Raw genomic sequence first — 26,071 nt, 5'->3', positions numbered from 1 at the left:
CTGAGGGGTGACCTTATAGAGGTTTATAAAATCGTGAGGGGCATGAACAGGATAAATAGACAAAATCTTTTCCCTGGGGTGGGGGAGTCCAGAACTGGAGGGCATAGGTTTATGGTGAGAAGAACAAGATATAAAAGAGACCTAAGGGGCAACTTTTTCACACAGAGGGTGGTACGTGTATGGAATGAGCTGCCAGAGGAAATGTTGGAGACTGGTACAATTACAGCATTTGAAAGGCATCTGGATGGGTATATGAATAGGAAGGGTTTGGAGGGATATGGGCCAAGTGCTACTAAATGGGACTAGATTTGGTGAAGATATCTGGTCAGCATGGATGACTTGGACAGAAGGGTCTCTTTTTGTGCTGTGCGTCTCTATGACTCTACGAGATGGCGCCGGAAATGGCGACTTTCTATCCTTTTGCTGTACTTATGTATTCCTGTACTTTAGTACATGTGACAATAAACTTAATTCTAAGGCTAAGCTAGCAACCCCAATTTACAACTGCAATCCCCCAACACAAAGCAGTCCAGCAATCAACAAACAGCCTTCTCATCACCACTCATTGCTCAGTGGCTAGCAAGCTAAAAGGTGGTGAATAATCTAACATACCCATTACCACTGGGTGATAGAGAGGATAGCTTTAAGCACCGACCAAATAGTGGATATTTTCTTTCTTTCAAAAGATGCTTTTTTTCAGTTATTTTCCCCCTCTTCTGAAAGTGTCTTTCGGAGTCTTCACCCATATCACCAGTCTACTCTAGAATAACTGAAGGGAACCATCGAAGGGAACCTGTATGCAGAAGGAGTGAAAGGACAAGAGCTAGAATGTCACCTCTTTCTCTTCACAGATGCTGAGTGATTCGAACATTTTCTGATTTGATGCTAGGGATTATTACCATACTATCAGTGCCTGGAAAGATAGCAAAATGTTTCACCAAAGGGATCTCTAAGCATTGACTTGCCTCTTCAAGTTCTCCTTTGGTCTGTCCATAAAGTTGATTAAAGTCTTGATCTTTGTTCAATTTCTTTCATAAGACATCTTCGGAAAATTCAGTACATTAAACTGTCGTTGTTATTTTTGGGAAGAAGAAGAACAGGGTTGTCTGTGATGGCCGCTGTGTTACAATAGCCTCCTTATGTTCATATCTACGGATGAGCAATGGGTGAGTGAGCAAGGTAGTGGGAGGTAACTGATTGTTTGGGCATTTATCCAAGATACTCAAGAAGAAGAAACACCATGGTGGCACAGTGGTTAGCACAGCTGCCTCACAGCGCCTGACACCCGGGTTCAATTCTCGCCTTAGGCGACTGACTGTGTGGAGTTTGCACGTTCTCTCCGTGTCTGCGTGGGTTTCCTCCGGGTGCTCCGGTTTCCTCCCACAGTCCAAAGATGTGCAGGTCAGGTGAATTGGCCATGCTAAATTGCCCGTAGTGTTAGGTAAGGGGTAAATGTAGGGGTATGGGTGGGTTGTGCTTCAGCGGGTCAGTGTGGACTTATTGGGCCAAAGGGCCTGTTTCCACGCTGTAATGTAATCTAATCTAAAATTGGAATAAAAGGCCAAGGAGATCACAAGATAAAGGAGGCCATTTGGTCCATCCCATTACAGCCAGCAATGAAGAATTGTTGTTGTAATCCATCCACCTTGTGAAATCATGCAGGATATCTATTACAGAATCTAATTCTTTCATAAATTATACGTATCTCACACTCTACCCAAAAATGCATTCCTTTTGTCAACCACTCTATTTGAAGAATTATATGTCAGCATTTTTATTTCGTATGTATTTGCCTTCCTTTGTTTGCCTTTGCAACTTAATTTAAACTAACATCCGTATTTTGTATCTCCCAAGAAAGTCACTTCTCAGACACTACCTTTTCCAGCTCAAACACACATGTACACACACGTGCATAAACATGCACTCTCTCAGGCCTGTACACCCACACGCATATACTTATGCACACACATGCACACAGGTACATATGTTCATGTTAGTCCCAGCACTCATGCAAATTTTAGAAAGATAATTTCAATATGTGATGGATTCCCGATCTTTAGCCAATTGCACTGCAGCCTCAGCTGAGATTAATTGAACATTTGATCTTGCTGGAGAGTATGGTTTACACACAGTGGAATGCCATCTCCTGCCTTGGAAAGAGCAGGAATAATGACCTCATGTAGAGAGAATGAACAATTGGAACCTTTTTGCACTGCTTGGATTATAAATCAATAAATGAACCCTGCTATCAGTTTCCATTACTGGCCCCTACAGAAACTGTTTCTTGAAGCTTGTGTCAGACAATACACTATACAACAAAATGTAACTCACTGCAGATATTGCAGGTCAGAACTGAAAGCCAGGTCGGGCAGCATATCTGGATAGAGGAAGGTAAGTCTAACCTTTCAGTTTCTTTTTTATTCTTTCATGAAATGTCGGCATTGTTGGCTAGACCAGCATTTACAGGCCAATCATAGTTGCCCAGAGAGCAGTTAATGATCAACCATACTGCTGTGGGTCTGGAGTCACATGTAGGTCAATTCAGGTAAGTACAGCAGTGAACCAGATGGGTTTTCCTGAAAATTCACATTTGATTTGACTTATCATTGTCATATGTTCCTAAGTACAGTGAAAAGTTTTGTTTCTGTACAGCAGAGCCACCCACGGTGCCATGAACCTGGCTACTGCTGCCGTCCCCTGGTGAACCATCTCCTCCAACAGTATCCAAAACAGTATACCTGTTTTGGAAGGAAATGACTGCAGGGGGCACCTACACTGGCTTCCTGCTGTTTTTCTGCCTTTAGGTCACCCATTCCTTTTCTCCCTCAGCAATCCTAATCTGCGGTATGACCAATTCACTAAATGTGCTATCCATAACCTCCTCAGCATCGTGGATGTTCCAAAGTGAGTCTATCCACAGCTCCAGAGCCATCACGCGGTCTAACAAGCTGCAGCTGGACACACTTCTTGCACGTGAAGGAGTTTGGGACATCAGCCACATTCCTGAGCTCCCACATTGAGCAAGAGCAGCATGACACGGGTCATAGGGTGCTTGAACAGAGCAAGGAATATGGTTGCAAAGAAGGTGCACAAAAAGTAAGATCAACATTAGATTTGAAATTTGCGAGGTCCGTTCAGAAGTCTAATAACAGCAGCCGAGAAGCTTCTATTGAACTTGTGCTACACGTGTTTAAGCTTCTGTATGTTCTATCCGACGGGAGAGATTACAACCAGGGTGGACGGGTTCTTTGATGATGTTGGCTGCCTTTCTGAGGCATTCAGCAGTTGCCGTACTAAGCTGTGATGCACCCAGATGTTTTCTATGGTGCGTCTATGAAAGTTGGTGTGGGTCCTTATGGACGTGCTGAATTTCCTCAGCCTCCTGTGGAAGAACAGGAGGCAGTGTGCTTTCTTGATTGTCGCATCAACATGGGTGGTCCAGGACAGATTGCTGGTGATTGTCACACCGGGGAGTTTGCCACTCTTGACCATGTTGATGTAAATAGGGGTGTGTCCTCCTCCTTATCATTAAATTCTTAATTCCAGATTATTATTGAATTCAAATTCCGCCATCTGCTGTGATGGGGTTCAAACCCAGCTCACCAGAATATTACTTACACTGCAGGATTAATAGCCCAGTGATAATACCAATCAGCCATCACCTCCACATCCCCTCCAAACACCTTTCACCAATATCTAACATTTGAGATCACTAATAGAAAGAAATGAAATTAAATACCTTTCGCAAACTGATTAGAGTAATTTGCACAGTTTTGAAGGGTAGCCACTGTTATAATGTGAGAAATACAGCAGCCAATTTGCAGATGACAAGAACCTGTTAACAACAATGAGGTGAATGACCAGATAATGTGTTATAGTGATGTTGGTGGATACTGTCCGGGACTGAAGGGAGAACTCTTCTTTATGTTCAACTAACAGGCCAATTGGGGCCTCAGCAATAAGACAGCATTGCTGTCAGGGCTACACTCCCAGAGCCAACCGCTTATACTCACATCTCCAGGGTGGGACTCAGGGATAAGAGTGCTAGCAACTGAGCCACTACTGACCCTTGAGCTGAAAAAGAAATATTCTCCTCTAGAAAATAGGATTTTAGAAAAGGACTAGCTGCATTCTAGCTTATAATGAAGATGGGAACACATAAGTGTAGAATTATAGTAAGGAACCTTTGCAATGTTCAGCAAGATGAACCAATAAGCACTAAATTTAAATGGGTTGCCTGTGCTGGTATCCTCCAGCTCTGATTTCTTTGTAATGGTTTCTGCCAGTGTAGGCTGCTTCTGTTGTGCCCACTGGATCCTTCTGAGGATTATAATGTGAACACTCTTTAGTGTACTCATCCCCTGAAGAAGTCAGCTTAACAATTTAAGAACCTCTAATGTAGAGGTCCCATTGGTAGCAGTGGCCTTATGGGGTTGAGGACAGTGTGAGACATGACTCACACTTCCCTCTTTAAAACCTCAACAAAATTCAATTCAAGGCCAGCACTTGGTATACTGAGTTTTGCTGGAGGTCCAGACTTGGAGACTTTCTGACTCCTTTATATCAGAAACCCTTTCTTTTTGCAGAATCTTTCCAAATGCCTTCTGTCACTGCAGAAACATTTAAAATGTTAAATTGTTCTCTAATTTCAGGGAACAGATTTATATCTCATCCTTTACTCACTGAACAGCAGTACATCAGTTCTCTACCCACCACATGTACAAAATAATTTCTCTTTTGTAAATTGTGATTAACACTGGCACTCATCACATACCTGTCTAAGTGAACTTTTCCAAATGACAAGACTCAATCTATATTCTGCACAAATTAGTGATTTAATTGACTGCAATAACTTACTGTACTGGCCATTGTGCATTGCTCAAAGCAGATAGCACATTCTCATTAAAGAACAATTTACACTCAGACACAGGGGTGAACTGAGTCATCAGGATCAGCTATTGGCTATTAAGTACTTGACAATTTCCTGGATTTTGCATGCAGCAGGAAGTGTGTCTGACATCTCAATCAAACTGCACATGAATCAGCTGAAAGCTTATTGATTTGCAAACAAAACAAAGGGGTTGTCATAAAGGGCTTTCCAAGTCACATCCTCTGTGTATCTGTGGGTTCCCTGCCAGTCTGTAGAACATGAAAACGACCCCATTCTTTTTGTTTTTTTAGCTAGAAGGATACAAACCAGGCAACACTCCTGGTGAAAGCATCCATTATTTCCTTGAGTCAGACAAGACTATTGTCTGACCAATGTGGCAAATGCCTCCAGATGTTACTTGAAGAGTCCACATGCGAAATCATTTAAGGCTCTGGTGTTTTAGCTTGGTATCAAAAATGCTGTTCCCCAATGGAAATGGCTTTCACCTCCTCAACCAACATGATCCCACAAGTACCTATCAATGTAAGCAAAGCTTCCTGCCAACCTCAGGATTGAATTGTAGAGAATACAGTTTTGGTCTTCTAACTCCAGTCCATGCTTTTTTTAAAAATCAACATGTTATGAGACAGCAGGTGGATCTTGAACCCACAACTTCTGTATTGAGAGGCAGGCATAATACCAAGAACATTTTAAATAAACATTTAGTATAGCATCTTTAGTGCAAAATTAAACTCTTCTACAATGACTTTAATCAACCTACTTGGACATGTTATGACACATCTCCATGGCCACAATACAACACACTTTGTGCAAAACTGACTAACTATGGTAGAAACGTCTTGACAGCACTTCCTGTGATTCACCTGATTAGAGTTCATGCATAACTGGCTGCCGAATTTAACTTTTTAAATTTCAAAATTATTTTTAATTTTGCTGACAGGAATCAGGTAAATTTGATTGATGGGTTACCTTTTGAAAGGCTATTGTTGCATCGTATTTAATGCTGTACTGAGCAAAGGGTGGGAGCAAACAATTAACATTGTGTCAGGAAATTGCCAACTGAATTCAGTAAACGTTTCCAATCCAGAATAGGGAAATTTGGATTTTAATTGTCTATCAAAGGACCATGGCTAATAAATTCCCTGGCCTTTTCTCAAAGGTTGCAAACAATACTGGCAATCAAATCCACTATCCCAGGCAAGACCTTTGATTTGTACTAACATCTCTTTGAAATCATACTGTGTCAAAAGGCTGCGTTTGCCGTATTCACTTGGAATTGCTGTTGCACACTGTAGCACTGGCCAATTGGCACCTTCATTTCCTATTGTCCGTAACGTTAGCAATTTATGTTTGTAAGGGCTATTTGGATCTGAACTCGGCTTTTGAGAAATCCTGTATGAATCTCTGATATTAACTCTTAACAGGTTACAAAATAAAGGCATTAAACAAGTTCCAATAAAAAAATACAGTGTTGCTGTGTTATGACCCACACTTTCAATCCTTGTATAGTATATGAGGAGGTTGCTCTTGTAGAAGTCCAATGACTCAATTAAAATTGGAGCAGCTCTGGTCAGTCAATTAAGTGGAATCAAATGGAAGGAAGATTAAATTTTTTTAGTGGGTAGATGTTAACATGAACTAGGTACATTGAACAAGCTTTTAATATTGTAAGTTTATGTGACAATTAATTCAAATCCTCTAAATCCCCCAAATCACCAGCAATCACACCCCCTCCCCAGCCCCCCACACTTTGCAGACCAGACATGCTAAACAATATCATACTGAACAAAATGCAAACTCAAACTAAGCCATGCATTTGGCCTGATTTAGTCAGAGTACAATGAATCTGTTTTCTCTCAGTTCAGGGAGAATTACCAACACCACAATACCATCTGCTCATTATCACATTGCTTTTTATTCGGCGTTTTGATGCCTGCATATTGTCTGCAAAGCTTTCTACATCTGCAGTGATTTCACTACAAAGGTATTTTATTGACAGTTTAGGACAACTGGTGATCATGTATAATGCTATACTAATACAAGTCTTCATTTTAAGACATTACTTGAAAGCTGCCTCTTTGACAAAGCTTTTGGTCACTTGTCCTAATATGTGCTTAGCTGATCCCTCCTGTAGTTGTTTCGTTCAAAATAGGTTGTTTCTTCAGCTTCTCTGAACTTTGCTACTTTATCCCAGAAACTCGCCACACGGCATTAAAACATGGGTATGGACTCTAATCGTGGTCCTAACCTCAGATATTATAAATAGAAAGCCATGCAGCTGGTCCTCCTGGGTACCAATTTGAATTGGCAGTAAATGAGGCTCGGCACCAGAAACATCATTCACAAGAACACCTTTGTCGTTAATTGTTTTTGGAATGACCTGAGACAACTCTTCTCCATAGGACTCACCTTGAGACAGCTCTAATGTGTCTTGAGATCTGTCCACCATGAATGTCCACCTATTTGTATATTGTAACCTCTGGATCCCATTAATGATACATATCCTAATACACCTTACTTGCAATTCTCTCTCCCTGGGATCTCCTTCTCCATGGGACTTCTCCTCTCTCTGGGATTCCCTCCTTCTCTCCCATTCCCATTCAGCAGTTGGAAGCCCCTTCTCCTATGACTCCACCCCCATCTGCTGTCCCGGCAGTCACTGCACCGGGACAGGAATAGGCCACTTTCACCCGCGCCGCGAATGCTGGGATAGAGCTGTCTCCATAATCCCCCGGAGAGCGGCGCTAAGAGGAGGCAGAGGGACAAGGAAGCGGCTCGGGCACCGAGCTCTGCAGGAAGCAAGCAGAGCTTACCGAGAGCGAGTGGCTGAGGACGAAGCGGTTTGTGGAAACCAGTAAGTGACTGGCTCTTGCTGAATGATGACCACCGGCCAGGAGCTGAAAGAGACCGAGCATGAAGCCCAGGCTGCGGAGCTGGATCGGATAGCCGAGGATCTGACACCCAACCAGGACAGGGGAGTACTTAAGGTAACAAATACTGACGTTTCCTCCGGACTGTGAATGAGAGAGTTGAGTCGGAGTTTCAGATGTTTGGTTGTCATTGAAATACCAACAGTCATTGTCAAATTTAAAAAGAAACAAGTTTTACTCTCCGTCTCAGAAAGTGACTAGACAAAATAAACGAAGCAAATTCTGAACCCGGTTTATTCACAGGACAATGTAACTTTATCTGTGATAAACTATTTTATTTCAGTTCTGCAACGGTGGCTGTTGTACAAGTTTCATCTCCACCAGGAATACATTGACACACGTTTTCTGCTGTGGTTTGAATCAGTAATGTACTAAATACAATATTATACATAGTTTACCCGCTTAATCTAGCTAACCCATTCTGATTGATCCGCCTTGACTCTGTATGTCAGATAGATCAAATGTGTGGGGTTTTCTTTCAACTCCATGTTTACAATTTCCTTGCCCATACGTTATTGGGTGTCCGCTTCGTTGTGCCTCTGAATGGTTTATGTTAGCTTAAAGCCAAGACAAATCACAATCGGAAACTTTCATCAAAGTCTGGGGTACTTCTGAAATATAAAACAGTTAGAAGGTGATCGCTGTTATTTGGATTTCATTCCGCTCCAGCAGCTCCTCGTGTTTAAGACAATTGCAGGTCCCGCGGGCTCATAATCAGTCTGTGTGTGTGCCTGTGTGTATCTCTGCGTGTGTGTCTATGCCTGTGTGTGTGTGTCTCTGTGTGCGTGTGTGTCTGTGTGTGTGTGTCTGTGTGTATCTCTGCGTGTGTGTGTCTGTGCCTGTGTGTCTGTCTCTGTGTGCATGTGTATCTGTGTGTGTGTCTCTGTGCGTGTGTCTGTGTGTGTCGGTGTGTGTCTCTGTGTGTGTGTCTGTGCCTGTGTGTGGCTGTGTGTGTCTCTGTGTGCGTGTGTGTCTGTGTGTGTGTGTGCCTGTGCGTGTGTCTGTGTGTGTGTGCCTGTCTCTGTGTGTCTCTGTGTGTGTCTCTGTGGGTGTCTGTGTGTGTGTGTGTGTGTGTGTGTATTTAGCCTGCACTCAGTAACCATTCCCCATTCCCCAAATCCTCACGACCCTGACATTCGCTGCAGACTGCCCTCTCGGCCTTAAAAGGACTCAGCAACAGACAGCAATCAACCCCAGAGCGTGTCGGATTCACCGCCGTCACACTTTACCTCCAAACACCTCACAAAAACAATATCCATTTACTGCAGGGTCTTCTGAAGAAGGGTCACTAGACCCGAAACATTTCGCACTTGCTCTCTCCACAGCTGCTGCAGATCTGTTGAGTTTGATGAATTGGCAGCAGCATTCAAGTCGTCATCCTGGATCGAGATGTGAAACCAGAAGGCAGTCTTATAGTGAACCCCAACATTAGCCCCGACATCACTGCTACCCCAATGCATCCCCAGACCCTCTCCCCTTGCAATTCGACTGTAGTTCTCCAAGCCCCGGCTTTCTCACATCACATGAAGAGCACAGAGATGCGCGCCAGTTCAGGGGAGTGCGATATTTGGAGGGGGGGGGGGGGGGGACGTGGGGACGGAGTTGCACGCTGACATTCCCAGAGAAGACAGAGCTAACCAGTTCGTGTGGATCCGTTGCTGAATTTGCAGACTTGCTCGCTCGCTGTGTTTTCTATGGTCGACTCCGACTGTTGAACGCCAACTCCCTATAGACGACAATGTGGTGGAGATTTGATCTTGCACCGATTGTTAGACCACTGCGTTAACTCTGGGTAACCCTGTCGCTTACACTCAATGTAGCTGACCTAGTAATTCATATCGCTTCTGATTTTACCCCGATGTCAATACTCAAGGTTTAATTTGTTACTGTTATTCCAAGATTGTTGATGCCAGTAGGTTTATTTTCAATAACAGAGTGCTGGCATGTTTTGGGGAATTCTGGATCTAAGCGAAGAGACAGCCTTAACGCCTCGGTATGTTTTCTCCACCCTTAGTTCAATGACCGTGTTGTGACTGGGGCTGACACCAGGTTCAGAGTTTTAAACGTTAATTTATTTCTGTATCTTGAATTAACTAACCATCCCAAATATCAAGCTGCAAAACTCAGTGACAAAGTGAATCTAGTTAGAGATAACCTCTGGGGCACATCTGCATCTGACTTACTTTTCCATTGTCATTTACTGAAATGTACCTGCTGTTGTTCTGGTAGTCTTTGCAAATTGCTGTAATTTTGGTTTTCAACTGCTGAATTGGAATAAAATCTTCTTTAACTGTCCTTCATTGGATGGGGGTTGCTTTCAGCCAACTAAATATTAAAAAGAGAAAAGAACTTGCATTCATATAGCACCTGTTTTAACTTCAAAATGTCCCAAAACATTTTTGAAAGTGCAAATGACCATTGCAATGTATGAAACGTAACTGCCAATTTGTACACAGCAAGCTGTCACAACCAACAATGTGGTAACTGATTAACTAATCTAGTTTAGGTGTTGACTGGGACTAATATCAGCCCAAACATTGGGGATAACGTCCCTTTTCAATAATGCTGGGGCTCAGCATTAACATCCTTTGGGACTATTGAAAGTCATCAAACACTATGTGCAGACTCTGGAGTGGGAATTGAAACCTCAACTGCCCAACTCCGAGGTAAATTTGCAACTAAGGCCGAATGAAAGTTTCAGAATAATTTCCAGTCAGCAACTGATTCATTTCTGTGTTCAACATTTGTAATATGTGTGAGTTCCTGTGACAGTAATGCAAGATCCCCTCCTATGGCTCTCACACAGTCCCTCAAACTGTTTTGTTTTCAACACTGTGCTATTTCCATTGTACATTCTGAGTTGCTGTTGAGTTAACTAATATTTTGTAGTTTTGCAAGTGTGCAGGTTTAGATTTGGTCTTTCCTATGAATCTGATAAAGTCAATTCTTTTCTCTAATCTCCCATCAGCTTTGATATACACAGATCCCAAAGATTACTGAATAAAATGCACCATGCAATGTTGTATGGATTACATTTCCATCATCTTAGTTAATGATACAAGCTATTTATTTTAATATAAAACTTGCACACACATTTTAAATCTGACTACCTCCAATTCTCTTGTGGCTTGAAACCTTGTAGTTCTTTTCAAAGAAATTATTCACTTTAGAACATTGTTGTATTCTATATGTTATCAATATTTAAGATTGGTGCAGATTTTTGTCTTACTATGCTTTAGGAGTAAGAGATCATAGTCATAGAGTCATACAGCATGGAACCAGACCTTTCGGTCCAACCAGTCCATGCTGAACATAATCCAAACTAAATTAGTCCCACCTGCCTGCTTCTGGCCCTAATCCCTCCAAACATTTTTCATTCATATACTTATCCAAATGTCTTCTAACTGTTGTAATTGTACCCACATCCACCACTTACTTAGAAAGTTCATTCTATACACGAACCACCCTCTGTGTAAAAAAGCTGCCTTTTTTAAACTGTCTTCTCTCCCCCTAACAATGTGCCCCTAGTCTTGAAATCCCCTATCCTAGGGAAAAGGCAACTACCATTAGCCCTATCCATACCCCTCATGATTTTATAAACCTCTCCCAACATCCAGTGAAACACTCCAGTGAAAAAATCCCAGCCTATCCAGCCTTTCTTTACAACTCTAACCTTCCATATCCGACAACATCCTGGTAGATCGCTTCTGAGCCCTTTCTAGCTTAATAATATCTTGCCTATAACTGGGTGACCAGAATGAGACACAAGAGGCATCACCAATGTCCTTAACAACCTCAACATGACTTCCCAACTCCTTTACTCAAAACGTTGAGCAATGAAGTCAAGCATGCTAAATGCCTTTTTAACCACCCTGTCTATATGTGATACAAATTAGTGTAAAATTTCACATATATTTAATGAGGATTTAAGATTGTGTTTCAAATTAGTGCATTTTTAACATGTGTGAGTTCCTATAGCAGTAATGCAAGATCCCCTCCTGTGGCTCTCTCAGTTTCTCAAAGATTTATTTTTCAGCATTGTGCTTTTTCCATCATCAAATTTACAAAGAATGCTTTAGAATTAATATTTATTTCCTTTCCACTCTCATGGAGTTGAGAATATAATGGAAAACTCTGCAGGAGAACTTTGTCTGTTTTTTAGACTATTTATGAAATTTAATGGATAAAATTAACTCTAAGTACAACACAGATAATTGGATGTAAACAACAAAGTAAAGTTATATAGAGAATACAATTCAAGATCTTGAGTAACTCTGGCTCAGTATCATCAGGCTGGGACATGAAATAAAAGTACAATGGTATAATAGGAAGGGTAGCATGAGCTGTCCAGTTTACTCCAGAACACAGCTACACCAGGATTGACAGGATGTGAGTCGTTGTGTCCCTCAGGGCTTTCTGCTTTTCATTGTGTTTATCAATTCAATGAGGGGAAAGCTAGCTATCTGGGTTTGCTGATGATATGAGGTTGTGTTGCAAAGTAATCAGTTGTAGAGCAGAAAGGGAAAGCTGTGGAGCTGCAGTGATGGATGGCATGAAGTAGATAATGCTTGATGTGGGAAAGTATGAGGTCATCCATTTTGAACCTGCAAAAGATAGATCAGAATGTTTTCCAAATAGTGAAAAGCCAGGAACTGTGGAAGAGCAGAGAGATTTGAAGATGCATGTACATGAATCAATAAAAGCTAGTGGAAAAGTACAAGAGGAAAGTTGTGCAAGCAAATGGAATATTGGCCTTCATCATAAGAAGGCTGGAATACAATTGGGTAGAAGTTTTATAAATTGCCAGTTGCATCCCGTTTAGCATGCCTCATTCGGTTTAGGTACTACATCTTAATGTTACACGTTGTCATAGATGTAGTGAAAATTCACAAAAAATTGACAACAACAACTTGTATTTATATTGCACCTTTAATGTAAGTAAACATTCGATGTGAGTTTGCAAAAAAGGTATAAAACAAAATATGGTGAACCGTGGATGACAGGAGAAATTGTGCTACTAGACAAGAGGAAAAGCATACATAAGATCCAGGCAGCTAAGAATAGAACAGGCTTTGGAGGAATATCATGAGAGTTGGAAAAATCTTAAACGAGGAATCGAGCGGGCTAAAAGGGGTCATGAAATAACTTTAGTGAGCAGAATTAAGGAGAATTCCAAGGCCATTTATTCATATATAAGAAGCAAGATGGTAATTAGAGAAAGGAATGGTCCACGAAAGGATAAGAAGTCAAGTTGTGTCGAACCTGAGAAAATGAGTGAGATTCTCAATGATTTCTTTGCATGAGCGTTCACTGAGGAGAGGGGTGTGATGAATGTTGAGATTAGAGATTGAAGTGTGTTTACTTTGGACCACGTTGACATAAGGAGGGAGGATGTGTTGGGTAGGCTAAAGGATATTAAGGTTGACAAATCCCCAGAACAGGTCGGATCTATCCGAGGTTGCTGAGGGAGGTGAGAGAGGAAATAGTTGGGGCCGTGACAAAGATATCTTAGTAGCATCCTTAAATACAGATGAGGTGCCAGGTGGAGAATTGCTAATGCTGTCCCTCTGTTCAAGAAGAGTAGTAGAGATATTCCAAGTAACTACAGACCAGTGAGCCTGACGTCGGTGGTGGTAAAGTTGCTGGAGAAAGTACTGTGGGACAGGATTTATTTCATTTGGAAGAGAATGGGCTTATCAGTGATAGGCAACATGGTTTTGTGTGGGGGAAATCATGTCTTACCAACTTAACAGAGTTCCTTGAGGAAGTGACCAAGTTGATAAATAAAGGAAGAGCTGTTGATGTCATATACATGGACTTTAGTCAGGCATTTGATAAGGTTCCCCCTGGTAAACTAATGGAGAAAGTGAAGTCACATGGTGTGCAGGGTGTTCTAGCTAGGTGGGTAAAGAACTGGTTGAGCAACAGGAAACAGAGATTAATAGTTGAAGGGAGTTTCTCAAAATGGATGATAGTGACCAGTGGTGTTCCACAGGGATCAGTGCTGGGGCCACTGTTGTTTGTAATATACATAAATGATCTGGAAAAGGGCACTGGTGGTCTGATCAGCAAGTTTGCAGATGACATGAAGATTGGTGGAGTAGCAGAAAACATAGGGGACTGAAAATGAATAGAGGAAAAATAGACTGGAGAGTTGGGCGGAGAAGTGGCAGATGGAGTTCAATCTGTGCAAATGTGAGATGATGCATTTTAGAAGTTCTAATTCTAGAGTGAATTAAACTGTAAGTGGAAGAGCCATGGGAGGTTGATGAGCAGGGAGATCTGGGGGTTCGGGTCCATTGTAGCCTGAAGTTGGCTGCACAGGTGGAGAGAGTGGTCAAGAAAGCATATGGTATGCTTGCCTTCATCAGACAGGGTATTGGGTATAAGAGCCGGCAGGCCATGTTAAAATTGTACAAGACACTCGTTCAGCTGCATTGAGAACACTGTGTACAATTCGGGTCGCCACGTTATCATACAGATGTGGACATTTTGGAGAGGGTGCAGAGAAGGTTTACGAGGGTGTTGCCTGGTATGGAAGGTGCTAGCTATAAAGAGGGGTTGAGTAGGTTAGGATTGTTTTCATTACAAAAAAGCAGATTGAGGGGGTCCTGATTGAGATCTACAAATCATGAAGAATATAGACAGGGTGGAGAGAGATAAGCTTTTTCCCAAGGTGAGGGATTCAATGAGAGGTCACACGTTCAAGGTGAGAGGTGAAAAGTTTAAGGGGGATACACATGGAAAGTACTTTACACAGAGGGCAGAAGGTGCCTGGAACACGTTGCCAGCAAAGGTAGTGAGGCAGGCACGGTAGATTCATTTAAGGTGCGTCTGGATAGATACATGAGTAGGTGGGGAGCAGAGGGATACAGTCCTTAGTAATTGGGCGATAGTTTTAGACAGTGGATTTGGATCAGGTCCGGCATGGAGGACTGAAGGGCCTCTTCCTGGGCTGTAAATTTTCTTTGTTCTTTATCACGTGGAGTTATATAAGGAGATATTAGAGCAGGACCTAAATGAGGTAGAAGAGCAAAGAAACGTTTTAATACAGAAATTTATGTCAATGAAATTAGCAACTCAAGTTGATAAAGCTACTAAGGGGCAAGCAAAACTGGTGAAGGGTGAGGGGCAAAGAAGATCAGGGAGGAATTGCCAAAGGCAAAAATAACCTTGGTTAGACCACACATAGTACTGCGTCCAATCTGGCCTCTATTTCACAAAGAGGTTACTGGAGTGTTGGAGAAAGTGCAGACACATTCAATGATACTGCCAGAGTTCAGAGGATGCAACTGTGAGGAAGAATTGAGGAGTCTGAGGCCCTTTTACCGTGCCAGGTTAAAGGTTCTGCAACCAGCCAAACTGGAATGTGGATGGAACTTCAAATCTGCCATTCATTCAACTGAGCCAGCTTGTGCCCCAAAACTTAGAATTTGAATTGGTCTCTTTGCCTGTTCACTGTGGGCTGTGTGTGGTCCCTGGACACAGAAAGAGAGCAGAATTCACAATAAATGTTAAAATAATACAGTGATGACATATTCCTGTTTCTCAGTTATTATTGCAGGAACATTATAGAAAGTAGGCTAATCTATAACATATATTCAGAGACTGAATCATGTAAAAATCTTTCTTTTGGTGGACCAAAGATCTACGAACACATTGACAGTGATAATCAAATGGAACATGTCTATTGGAAGACCCTCAGTAAACTGCAACACAGCAGTCTGATCAACACACAGAATGGTACTGAAATTGCCTGCATCAACCAGAGCTAGCTTGCCAGACCCTCCAATAGCCCATCAACAGCACACAGATGAGTCATTGTCAAATATTTTGAAACTTGTAGTACCAGCCATTCTACTTAAGTTACAGGAGAACAGTTCGGTCACTCAGTGCTTCCTAGAAACAATCGTTCTGATCCCATGTGCCTGTGCTGTTTCCATATTTCAGTTTATTCCTTTTCCTTGACTAACCTATCTAACCTATTCTTAAATGCTGACATTGCCTTCATTTCCGTCACCAGTTCCTTAGTGAATTCCACAACCTCAAAGCAGCTTCACAACACTGTAGAAGTAGCTTTTTCCTGTTCTCTGTCCATTATTTTATACATTCAATCTTGTGCTCAGGTGCCCTACTTCTGAACTTCAGACCCCCAGAAATACTTTGTCTGGTCTGCCCTACCACAACTTAATCATCACTTCATCTCTTCTGTTCTAATAGAACTGAAAAAAAAAATTTCAAGTGTGTCTTTGTGTTTCTTCATATCAAGCAGCTTGCTACTGAACCTGTACAGTGGTGTATCTAAATCTTCAGCATCTTCCTATACTGGAGAAATCTAAATGTCACAGAATGCCCCAACTGTGATTTCAACAAAGGTTTGAATAGATTTATTGTTACATCTTAACTTCTATCTTCATCCTTTCCATGAAACCAAAAACATATCTTCAGTTGGGCCAAAAGGGCTGATTTTTCTACATTGGATATGCTTATTGAACATCATTCTGTGTGGTTAATCTGTACAACATAGATATCCTGATTAATAAGACACAAGCAGTACTGTGATTGTGATTTGAAGAGCTGTCTTACCTTCTGACAATGGTGGAATAGTTCAAGAATAAAGTCGTCTTCTCCTCTCATCGCATCTTGTCCTCGACCTGGGATGACTTTCAAAGAATCGGAGTCAGGTCATTGAAATTGCTTCTGGATTGCTTCCAAGGCTTTGCAGCAAAATTCCTGGCACTGATCCACTCAGCTATCTCTGTCCACTGTTGCTGCCAAGCAAGACATACTTCCTTCCATTGAGAGAGTCTGGATCACGTCCACTCTTTAGACAGCTGTCTGCCAGGGCCCCTGTCTCCACCTAGGAGCCTGACGGGGAGTTGAGTTGGGGTCCATATGGGACTCTGCTTCTTCTTCACAACTTAGTTTCCTATCTAGCTCAGTGTAGGTGGAAAATTAACTATCATGCAGTTGGGATATGGCTGCCGGAATGGGTCATCATATTCCTGGAGGGGTCATCCCTTTGTTTTAAACACCCTCACAACATCCAGTCCATCATCCTTCTCCATCCAGGCATCTGACTCCCAACTTATCCATACTCCTGGGACACAACCCTTCTGTGGCCAATTGAAAAGTGAATGGACTCTTCATTGATTGTTGGGAATTGTTGACAGTCACTCAAACCACTTTTTTTTTGCACACTCCTAGTATTTTTATAACAAATGAACAAAAATATTTCAAGAGCATTATTTTAACAACTTTTTTTTTGTATTACCCATCTGACTTTCTTTTCCCTGTGTTGTTCATGGCATTTTCCTGGAAACAAGAGTTCAATTCCTTAGGGCACTGGAACAATTGAGGAATTATGTGGGTGGACATGGTGTTCACTGCTCTCGGCCTCCAGACAGTTCAAGCCTGTTCTTTTGTTAAAGAAAATGAAGCATTGTGAGCAATGAGTCATCCAAATAATCTCCCTGCTGGGAAAGTAGCAGGAAATCCTATGAAAATGCACGGCCCCTCAGCCTCTTTCAGTCAAATTAAACAAAAGACTTTAAGACATACGAGAAAGAGCAGACCATTCGGCCCATTGAACTCACTCTGTCATTCAACACGATCTTTGGCTTCAACTGCACTTTCCCGTTCACTCCTCATACCTCACGATTCACTGGGAAACCAATGGTCTGTCTATCTCAGCCTTGGGTGGACTTTATGACAAGCATCCACAGCACTCTGGGGTAAAGAATTCCAAACAGTCGCAATACTTTGAATGAAGAAATTTCTGTTCTGCTCAGTTATTGTTAGCTGATCTCGAAACTGTGCACCTTTTATAAGAAAGCAGGAAATTATAAATCTGTTAACCTAACAACTGCCTTAGGGAAGTTGATAGAATATATCATTATGGGGCTTGTAGCAGGATGCTTAGAAAACATAATTGTGATCAGACAACATCAACATTGAAAGAAAAAAACATGTTTAATTTATTCATTTTTTGAAGACATAAGGCACATGAAAGAGAACAAAGAGGAACTGACAGATGTGGTGCATTTGGATCTCTACAAGGCATTTGATAAGGTGTAACATCAAACATTGTTGCACAACATAAGAGCACATGGTCTAAAGGGCAACATGCGGCATGGGTAAAGGATTTGTCAGCAAACAAGAAGCAGAGAGTAGGGATAAAGAGATTGGCAGGCTGTACCTAGTGGAGTGCCAAAGGAATCAATTTTAGGGCCTCCACTATTTATAATCTACGTCAATGACATGGAAGCAAAAGCCAACTGCATGATAATTAATTTTCCACTGAGACTAAGCTAGGTAGGAAATGATGTTGTGAAGAGGGTTCCGCAAGGGGATGTAGACAGGTTCAGTGAATGTGCAAAATATTAGTAAATGGGGAATAATGTTGGAAATGGTGTATTTGTCTGTTTTTGCAAAAATATCGGAAAATGGTATACTATCTAAACGGAGAGAGATGCAGAACTGTGAGGAACCTGTGTGTGGTGATAAATTAAGTATAAAGTGTCAGTTTGCAGGTACAGTACATCATTAGGGAGGCAAATAGAATGTTGCTGTTTATTACAAGGGGAATGGAGTATAAAAGTTGGGCCATTTTACTGCAACTTTATAGGGACATAAGTGATGTCATTTTTGGAATACTATTTTCTGTTTTTCTTTCTTTATTTGAAAAAGGATATAATTTCATTCAAAGCAGATTAATTCTAATCATTCCTGGGCTGAGACTGTTTTTCTACGAGGGTAAATATTGGGCTAGCTGTACCAATGAAGTTTTGAGGGGTGAGATGACACACAAGACCCTGAGAGGTTAGAAAATGGTGGATGCCGGGAGGGTGTTTCCTCTTGTGAGGGAGACTAGCACTATGCATGTAAAAACAAGAGGCATCTCTGCAAAGACACAGATGAAGAGACAATTTTTCTTTGAGAATTGTTTGTGGAAATTCTCTTCCCCATAAAGTAGTGCAGGCTGACTCATCAAATGTGCTCACGACAGTGTTAAATGGATGTTTGATCAACATGGGGAGTCGATTGCTGTGGGCAGCAGAGAGGAAAGTGGAGTTGAACTATAATCAGATTAGCCATGATTGCTTGAATGGTGGAGCAGGCTCAGAGACCTGAATTGCTACATTCACTTTTTACTTCTATGCTTTGATGCATCCCTTGTTTACCCTAGCCAGCAGAAACAGCCTGTTTGAATCTATCCATCAGATTAATTTGTAATACTAAATGTTTCAATGAGATCACCTCTCATTTTTCCAAACTCCAGCACATATGGATTTATTTACTCAACCTTTCATCAAGAGACAACCCTCTGATCCCTGGGACCGATCTAGTGAATCATCACTGTACTTCCTCCAGTGCGAGTATATACTTTCCTGAAAATTTGGATTAAATATTCAAGATGTAGTCTCACCAAAGCCCTTGAACAATTATAGCAAGACTCCTTTAATGGCTGTGCTTGAACCCTCTTGTAATAAAAGCTAACCTGCCATTTCCCGTCTTCATTGCCTGCTGCATCTTTATGCTAACTTCCTGTGTTCACCATTTTGGCCTTCAGGATTTTGGAAAAACATTCTGCTTTTCTAGTCATATAACCAAATTGAATATCCTCTCATTTCCACACAATAATTGCTGCATCTGTCAGCTTCCTGTACACTCACTTCACCTGCCTCTTTGCATCCTCAGAGCTTGCATTCTCACCTAGCTTTGTATCACCAGAAAACATAGACACATTACTCCCCATTGGTTCAACAAAATTATTAATGTAGGTTGAAAATAGCTCGGACCCCAGCACTAACCCTTGCAACACTTCCACCATTTACAGTTTGTCAAATTGGAAAACCCTACTTATCCCTAGTCACTGTTTAAAAAATTCTAACTATGTTAATATATTGGCCCTAACTCCATGGGCTCTTAGTTTGTGTATTAATCTTTTGTTTGGTCTCTTATCAAATATATTTTGAAAATCCTACTATTGCATATATTTGTTCCCATCATTTACTCAACCAGTTACACCCTCAAAAAATGCTAATATATTTTATCATGGAATCCCTACAGTGTGGAAACAGGCCATTCAGCCCAACAAGTCCACACCGAGCCTCCAAAGAGTAGCCCACCCTGGCCCATTCCCCTACCCTATCGTGCTACATTTCTCCTAACTAATGCACCTAACCTATGCATCCCTGGACACTATGGGCATGTTAGCATGGCCAATTCACCTAACCTGCACATCTATGGACTTTGGGAGGAATCCGGAGTACCTGGAGGAAACTCACACAGATGCAGGGAGAATGTGCAAGCTCCACACATACAGTTGCCCGAGGCTGGAAGCTAGGCTGTGTTCCTAGCACTGTCAGGCAGCAGTGCTAACCACTGAACCAGCATGCTGCCCACGGTGGTACGGTGGTTCAGTGGTTGGCACTGTTGCCTGACAGCACTAGGGACCTGGGCTCGATTCCAGTCTCAGGCGACTGTCTGTGTGGAGTTTGCACATTCTCCCTGCATCTGCGTGGGTTTCCTTCGCGTAATCTGGTTTCCTCACACAGTCCAAAGATGTGCTGCTTAGGTGAATTGGCCATGCAAAATTGCCCATAGTGTAGGTTAGGTGCATTAATCAGGGGAAAATGTAGAAGTAATAGGGTGGGAGAATGGTTCTGGGCAGGTTACTCTTTGTAGGGTTGGTGTGAACCTGTTGGGCCAAATGGTCTGTTTCCACACTAGTGATTCTGTGAAATTTGTCAGGCCGAATTTTCGTTTTGCAAAACTATATTGATTAATTATCCTTCGCGTTCTTAATGATAGACTCCAGTACTTCCTAACAACTGATGTCAGAATAACTGGTCTGTAGTGCCCTTCTTGAATATTTGTGGTATTTTTGCTAACTTCCAACATGTCAGGATTATTCCTGAGTCTAAGAAATTTTTGAAAATCACAGCCAATGTATTTATTACCTCTGCAACTATCTCTTTTCAAACTCTCGGATACTGAAATCAGGTCTTGAGATTTCTCAGATTTTGGTCTCATGCGTTTCTTTAGTACCTTTTCTTTGCAGGTACTAATTACCTTAATTTCCTCACTCCTGCTCCTCCTATGTTACTCTCCCACTCCTCCTAGGTTTTGTTCCCTTGCTGGTACATAATTTGTGTCTTCTACTGTGAATACAGACTGAAAACAGTATTCATTGTCTCTGTATCTGCTTCCAAAAGGTCAATGTTTACTCAAACTACTCTCTTCCTTTTTATATGTTTGCAAAATGTCTTAAAACTTGTTGCTCACCTTGCGAGCTAGTTTGTTTTCAAATATCCTTTGTAAGTAACTTTTTGTTGGGATCCTGATGGTTTCTAAGACTTACTCAGAGCAATACTGTTCTTTGCAATGTTTTAACCTCCTCTTTTAAGACTATCCATAAACTTTTTTGTTATTTTTCTCCTGCAGCCATTTTCCTTTTCCAATTGAATGTATTTTTTGTTGAGCACTTTAAATTGATTTTTGAATATTTTCCATCTTTTCACAGAATCATTGAAGTGTTATAGCACAGAAGGATTCCATTGGATTCTGTTGTGCCTGCACTGACTCTTCAAATGAGCATCATTACCAAGTGCAAGTCTCCTGCTTTTTCCCCACATCCCTGTACTCTATTTATAGCCAAATACTCATCCAGTGGCCCCTTTAATGCCTTAACTGAGCCTGCCTCCACTACTTTTCCAGGCAGTGCATTCTACACCCTAGTTATTCACAAAAGATTCTTCTCACGTCACCTTCGTTTCTTTTGCACATCGCTCTAACTCTATGTCCCTCTGTTCATTTTCCTTTTATCAGTGGGAACGGCTTCTCTACCTTGTACACTTTGCTCATGATTTTGAAAACTTCTATCAAATCTCCTCTTAGCCCCTTTCTCTCCAAGGAGAACAGTCCCAACTCATTCTTGGAACCATTCTTGTAAATGGTTTCTGCACTCTCTCCAGTGTGTTCACATCTTTCCTAAAATGTAGTTCCCCCAACTATATGCAATATTCCAGCTGAGGTCTGACAAGTATCTTTCTATCTATACCTGTGAGCATTGGTCATATAGAGAGTGAATCTGGGGAATTAATAATGCCAAATAAGGACATAGAGTCATAGAGTGATAGAATCATACAGCACGGGAACAGACCCTTTGGTCCAACCAGTCTATGCTGACCATTGTCCCAAACTAAACTAGCCCCATCTGCCTGCTCCTGGCCCATATCCCTCCAAAACTTCCCTGATTATGTACTTTTTGAAATGTATTGACAGGTAGTTTGCATCAGTCTTTTGTGGAGGACAGAAATAACCTAAAAATAGCTGCAAATGGAAGAGAGAAAAGAACTCAAGAAAATTACAAGCACCAGAGACATAGAATTGAGCAAATTATTGGAGCAGTTGACTGGCAAAAGAAGCAGCTTGTAAGGTAGTTGGTGCATTGGCTTTAATTTTCTGAAATTCTCAAGATTTTCAGCAAGTTTTATTAAGTTGGAAAATGTCAAATGTAACCTCCTTTTATTAAGAAGCCAGGAAACAGAAAATGGCAAACCTCTTTTACTGGGAATACATCAGAAGTAATTATGAACAAAGTTATAGCAAAGGAATTAGAAAAGTCTTACAAAATCAAGTCAGCATGGTTTTATGAAAGGGGAATTACAAAATCAAGTCAGCATGGTGTTGTGAAAGGGGAATCATATTTAACCGATTTCTTGGATTTCTTTGAGGAAGTAATGGGCAGTAATTAAATTTCCAGAAAACATTTGATAATGTGTCATATTAAAGGTTATTATGGAAAATAAAAGCTGGAGGTGTAGGTAGTAATATATTGACATGGACTGAAGGTTGATTTGCTAACAAGATACAGAAAGTGCGTATAAATTGGGGTCTTTTGGGTTGGCATGTTCTAACAAGTAATGTTCTACGGGGATCAAGGCTGTGGCCTCAACATTTAAAGTGGCCAAGAGCCAGTCTCACAGATGTCCTCTATTAATCTCTGCCTTTTCTAATCTGCCTGTCACATTGAAATGTTGTATATGCTTGTGAACATTTATTATGCAACTTTAGTTGCCTTCCAACCATGTCAGCTAAAGGTGATTAGATCTTTACCATTTATCTCTCTTTGTGTCTCTAGTTTATCTATCTTATTGCAGATGCACGACACATTCAGATAAAGTGACTTCCACTTTGTTTTTGTACTCCTTGTCTCTGCATGAGGCCCCTTTTCTGATCCACTATTACTGTTAAACTCTCTGTCCCTGCCAGTGCTACTCTGCTTCTCTTTACCCACATCAATAGATTTTTTTTACTGCTTTGACTTTTATATTTGATTTCTAAATATCCCTTCATTCAAGCTTTCCTCTCTCCTGAGTGCTTAAAGTATTTTTTTTCTCTGATGTAACGATATTTGTTAGTGCACTTTATATTCGGATATTCTGTCCCTGCCAATCACACTCTGATCTCCATTTGCTACTCTATTTTGCTCAATGTTCTCTTTAACCTTTCATATCTCCTTGCACATACACTCTCTGAGCTGATAAAATTGAATTTGAAACCCTCTCTTGTTTCAGCACTTGTTTCATGATTCACTAGAACGCTGGTCCCAGTCTGACTCAGTTGAAGTCCATCCCAGAGGTTCAGCACCAGTGCAAGTGCAAGTGTTCCATGAAGCAAAACCTATTTCCCCCTTTGAAACTTGCATTCAATCCTCTGATCTTATTTGCTATGTATAAATTCATTGGGGTTCAATCCTTATCGTTCTGCTTTGTAACTTATCCCCTAGCTATTTATAATTCCTAAGCAAAACCTCTTTCTTAGTCTGACCTACATCACTGGTATCCACAAGGATCTTCTCCAGCCAGAAGGAGGTACATTGGCCTTATTCTTAGCAAACATGGCAACCTTGGAAGTTAAGCTTCACTCTAAAGTCCCACGGTTTAGACACTAGCCATAATCACGTTCAACTATTTGCAAATGGCCCTGCAACCTCCTGTTTTGAATCAATATTGTAAACTTCCAAAAGCAGGAAGATTTAGAGAAGACCCTTTATGTTAAAACCCAAAGACAAACTGGTACTAAACTCACCATTCTCCCAGAAATCAAAATGCTGACCATGTGCTTGGACAAGTACTCTGATTCCTTATTTCAAACAAAGAGATATTTCATAATATTTACTTCTTACTGTTGAATTGTTAAAACATTTTGAACACTATATTTCAAACACTTAGGACATTTTACACTGCTTGCATGCAAAGTAACTGCAGTCATGGAATCTGTTTACTCTTGGATTATGCTATTCTATGAACTGAAATCCAATCTGTTTTTTCTCTGTGTGATGACTAGATTGTGTCTGTGCTCTGTGTAGAAGGACTAACTTGTGAATCATTGAATGTTGTGTCTGCCTACTTCTTGGTTGAACCCACAGTTTTAGGACTGGTGTTTTGCTTGTTAATAAGGCCTATACTTTTCTAACAAGATATTGTTTGATGCTGTTAGATCCCAGCTGATGGTAATACTGGACAACTCAAATCCCAGAACGAATTCTGACCTGATAGGTCATAAATTTGCAACTTACCATGGTGGTAAGTCACTGACGATATATACACATGGCTGCAAATATTGATTGAAAAACAAAACATGTTTATTACACAAAGAGGAAGAGAACAAACAAAGCTGAGCTTAGAAGGATCTTAACATAAAAAGCAAAGTTTCCATGGGTTTTTCAACACTCTCCCATGACAGACACTTAATCCCAGAGAAATATCGCTCCTATCTCAACTCTTCAATTTCTGTCTTAACTGGCTCTTTGTCAGCTATGTTCTTCAGCTGCCTGGTCTTTTCACTGTCTTATCCTACTCCCACTGAAGTCAAAATGGGATTCTCCTGGTCGGGGAAAGTAGTTCTCCTTTCTGAACTGAATTCCTGTTCTTTTGGGCTGAAGTCACCAATTAAACTAATGGCCCTTGGGCTGTCTTCTTTGTCTGTCATAAACTCAGCAATGTAAACATTTCATCCATTATCACCATTCTTGGAACTTATGCATTTAGGCTACTCTTCCAAATTACTTGCCTATCTCTTTAAAATAAAACTTCACAGAACTGACCTAAATCTATCTGCCTCTATTCTAAAAATCCAAATTCCAAAAATAAAACAATGTTATGTACACATGCCACGATATACATGAAAAAGCTGACTCAGCTAGATCATTCAACAGCAAACTTCATCTGTGCAATTTGGGAAAGTGCCAGAGATAAGATGCCTTGGCTTTTTCAGAATTGTCAGAATGGGACATGGTTCCTGAGGTTATGAAAGGTGCTATAGAAATGAAAGATTTTCTTTTGGAATGAAATCCTTTTTTTTGTGAGTGCATGTTTTGAAGTTGGTAGTTATGGAGAGGTGATTTGCTGGAGACTAGTACATTCAAGGCACAGGCCAATGCAATATGTTCTGTTTGATCATGCTTAGTAACGAGGTTTAGGCAATTTGATAGGTCACCCCAATCAGTTCAACGGCCAGTGAACAGCAGTTCAAAGGTCAGTACGTTCTAGCCAGTGGGAAACTGGAGTAATCCTGAAGAAGAGGTTCCGGGCAGCAACTGTACTGTGTGCAGTATTCTTCACTGCTTTTGACTTTTTTCTCATATTTTCTACAGACTCAGAAAGTTTTGCAATATTTTATTTCTGAATTGGGAGGACCACAGACCCAGTTTCAATTTGAATGCATTCACAGCACTGATCATACCTGATTAGTCTCTGTCCTCTCCCAGCAGATCACAGTTTAGCTCATTCAGTTTTGACATTATGTCTGTTGGGAGCCTGAGGTCGAGTGGCCAAGCATTGTCTGACAGCTCACTGCACACTGCAGTCCTTAAATTAAAACCAGTGACAATTTCAGACATCAGATCTAAAAGTCTTTGACTTAGCTATCTCACATCATCATGGGGGATAGTTCACCTTAGGCAGCATTGAGTTCGTTGAGTAAGGATTTAAACAAGAGATGCTGAAGGGCTCTAGCTCAAATCTATTTTACAATCTTAACAAAAACTTTCATTACATAGGAGACTTCCGTAACATTACTCACAAATGCTTGTTGGTGGATTTACTGTGTATTATTGTATGGTGTCACTCCAAATTCCCCTTTTTGTGTGGTGACGTATTTGTAAAATGCCCTTATCTTTTATAGTTGTGAAAAGAAAATAATTTTCCTATTCTGCATAACAGTTGTACATTTTCACTTT

General features: G+C 41.0%; 1 protein-coding gene and 1 long non-coding RNA gene across 2 annotated transcripts in view; one reads left to right on the top strand and one right to left on the bottom strand.

Annotated features, from left to right (window-relative positions):
* Positions 1-7,601: 7,601 nt before the first annotated feature.
* LOC140467204 (peptidyl-prolyl cis-trans isomerase FKBP5-like) overlaps positions 7,602-26,071 on the top strand; it is a 150,982-nt gene continuing 132,512 nt past the window's right edge. Inside the window, exon 1 of the mRNA XM_072563415.1 lies at positions 7,602-7,878. Coding sequence (XP_072419516.1) covers positions 7,768-7,878 — 111 coding nt within the window. The 5' untranslated portion in view covers positions 7,602-7,767. The remainder of the gene's footprint in view (positions 7,879-26,071) is intronic.
* LOC140467085 (uncharacterized) lies at positions 8,038-9,516 on the bottom strand. Its single transcript, XR_011955339.1, has 2 exons — positions 9,051-9,516; positions 8,038-8,432 (listed from the first exon to the last, which is right to left on the bottom strand). It is a non-coding gene; the product is annotated as an uncharacterized lncRNA (long non-coding RNA).

This window comes from Chiloscyllium punctatum, chromosome 45 (assembly GCF_047496795.1).
Source record: "Chiloscyllium punctatum isolate Juve2018m chromosome 45, sChiPun1.3, whole genome shotgun sequence".
Taxonomy (NCBI): Eukaryota; Metazoa; Chordata; class Chondrichthyes; order Orectolobiformes; family Hemiscylliidae; genus Chiloscyllium; species Chiloscyllium punctatum.
This window is presented reverse-complemented; position numbering and strand designations above follow the sequence as displayed.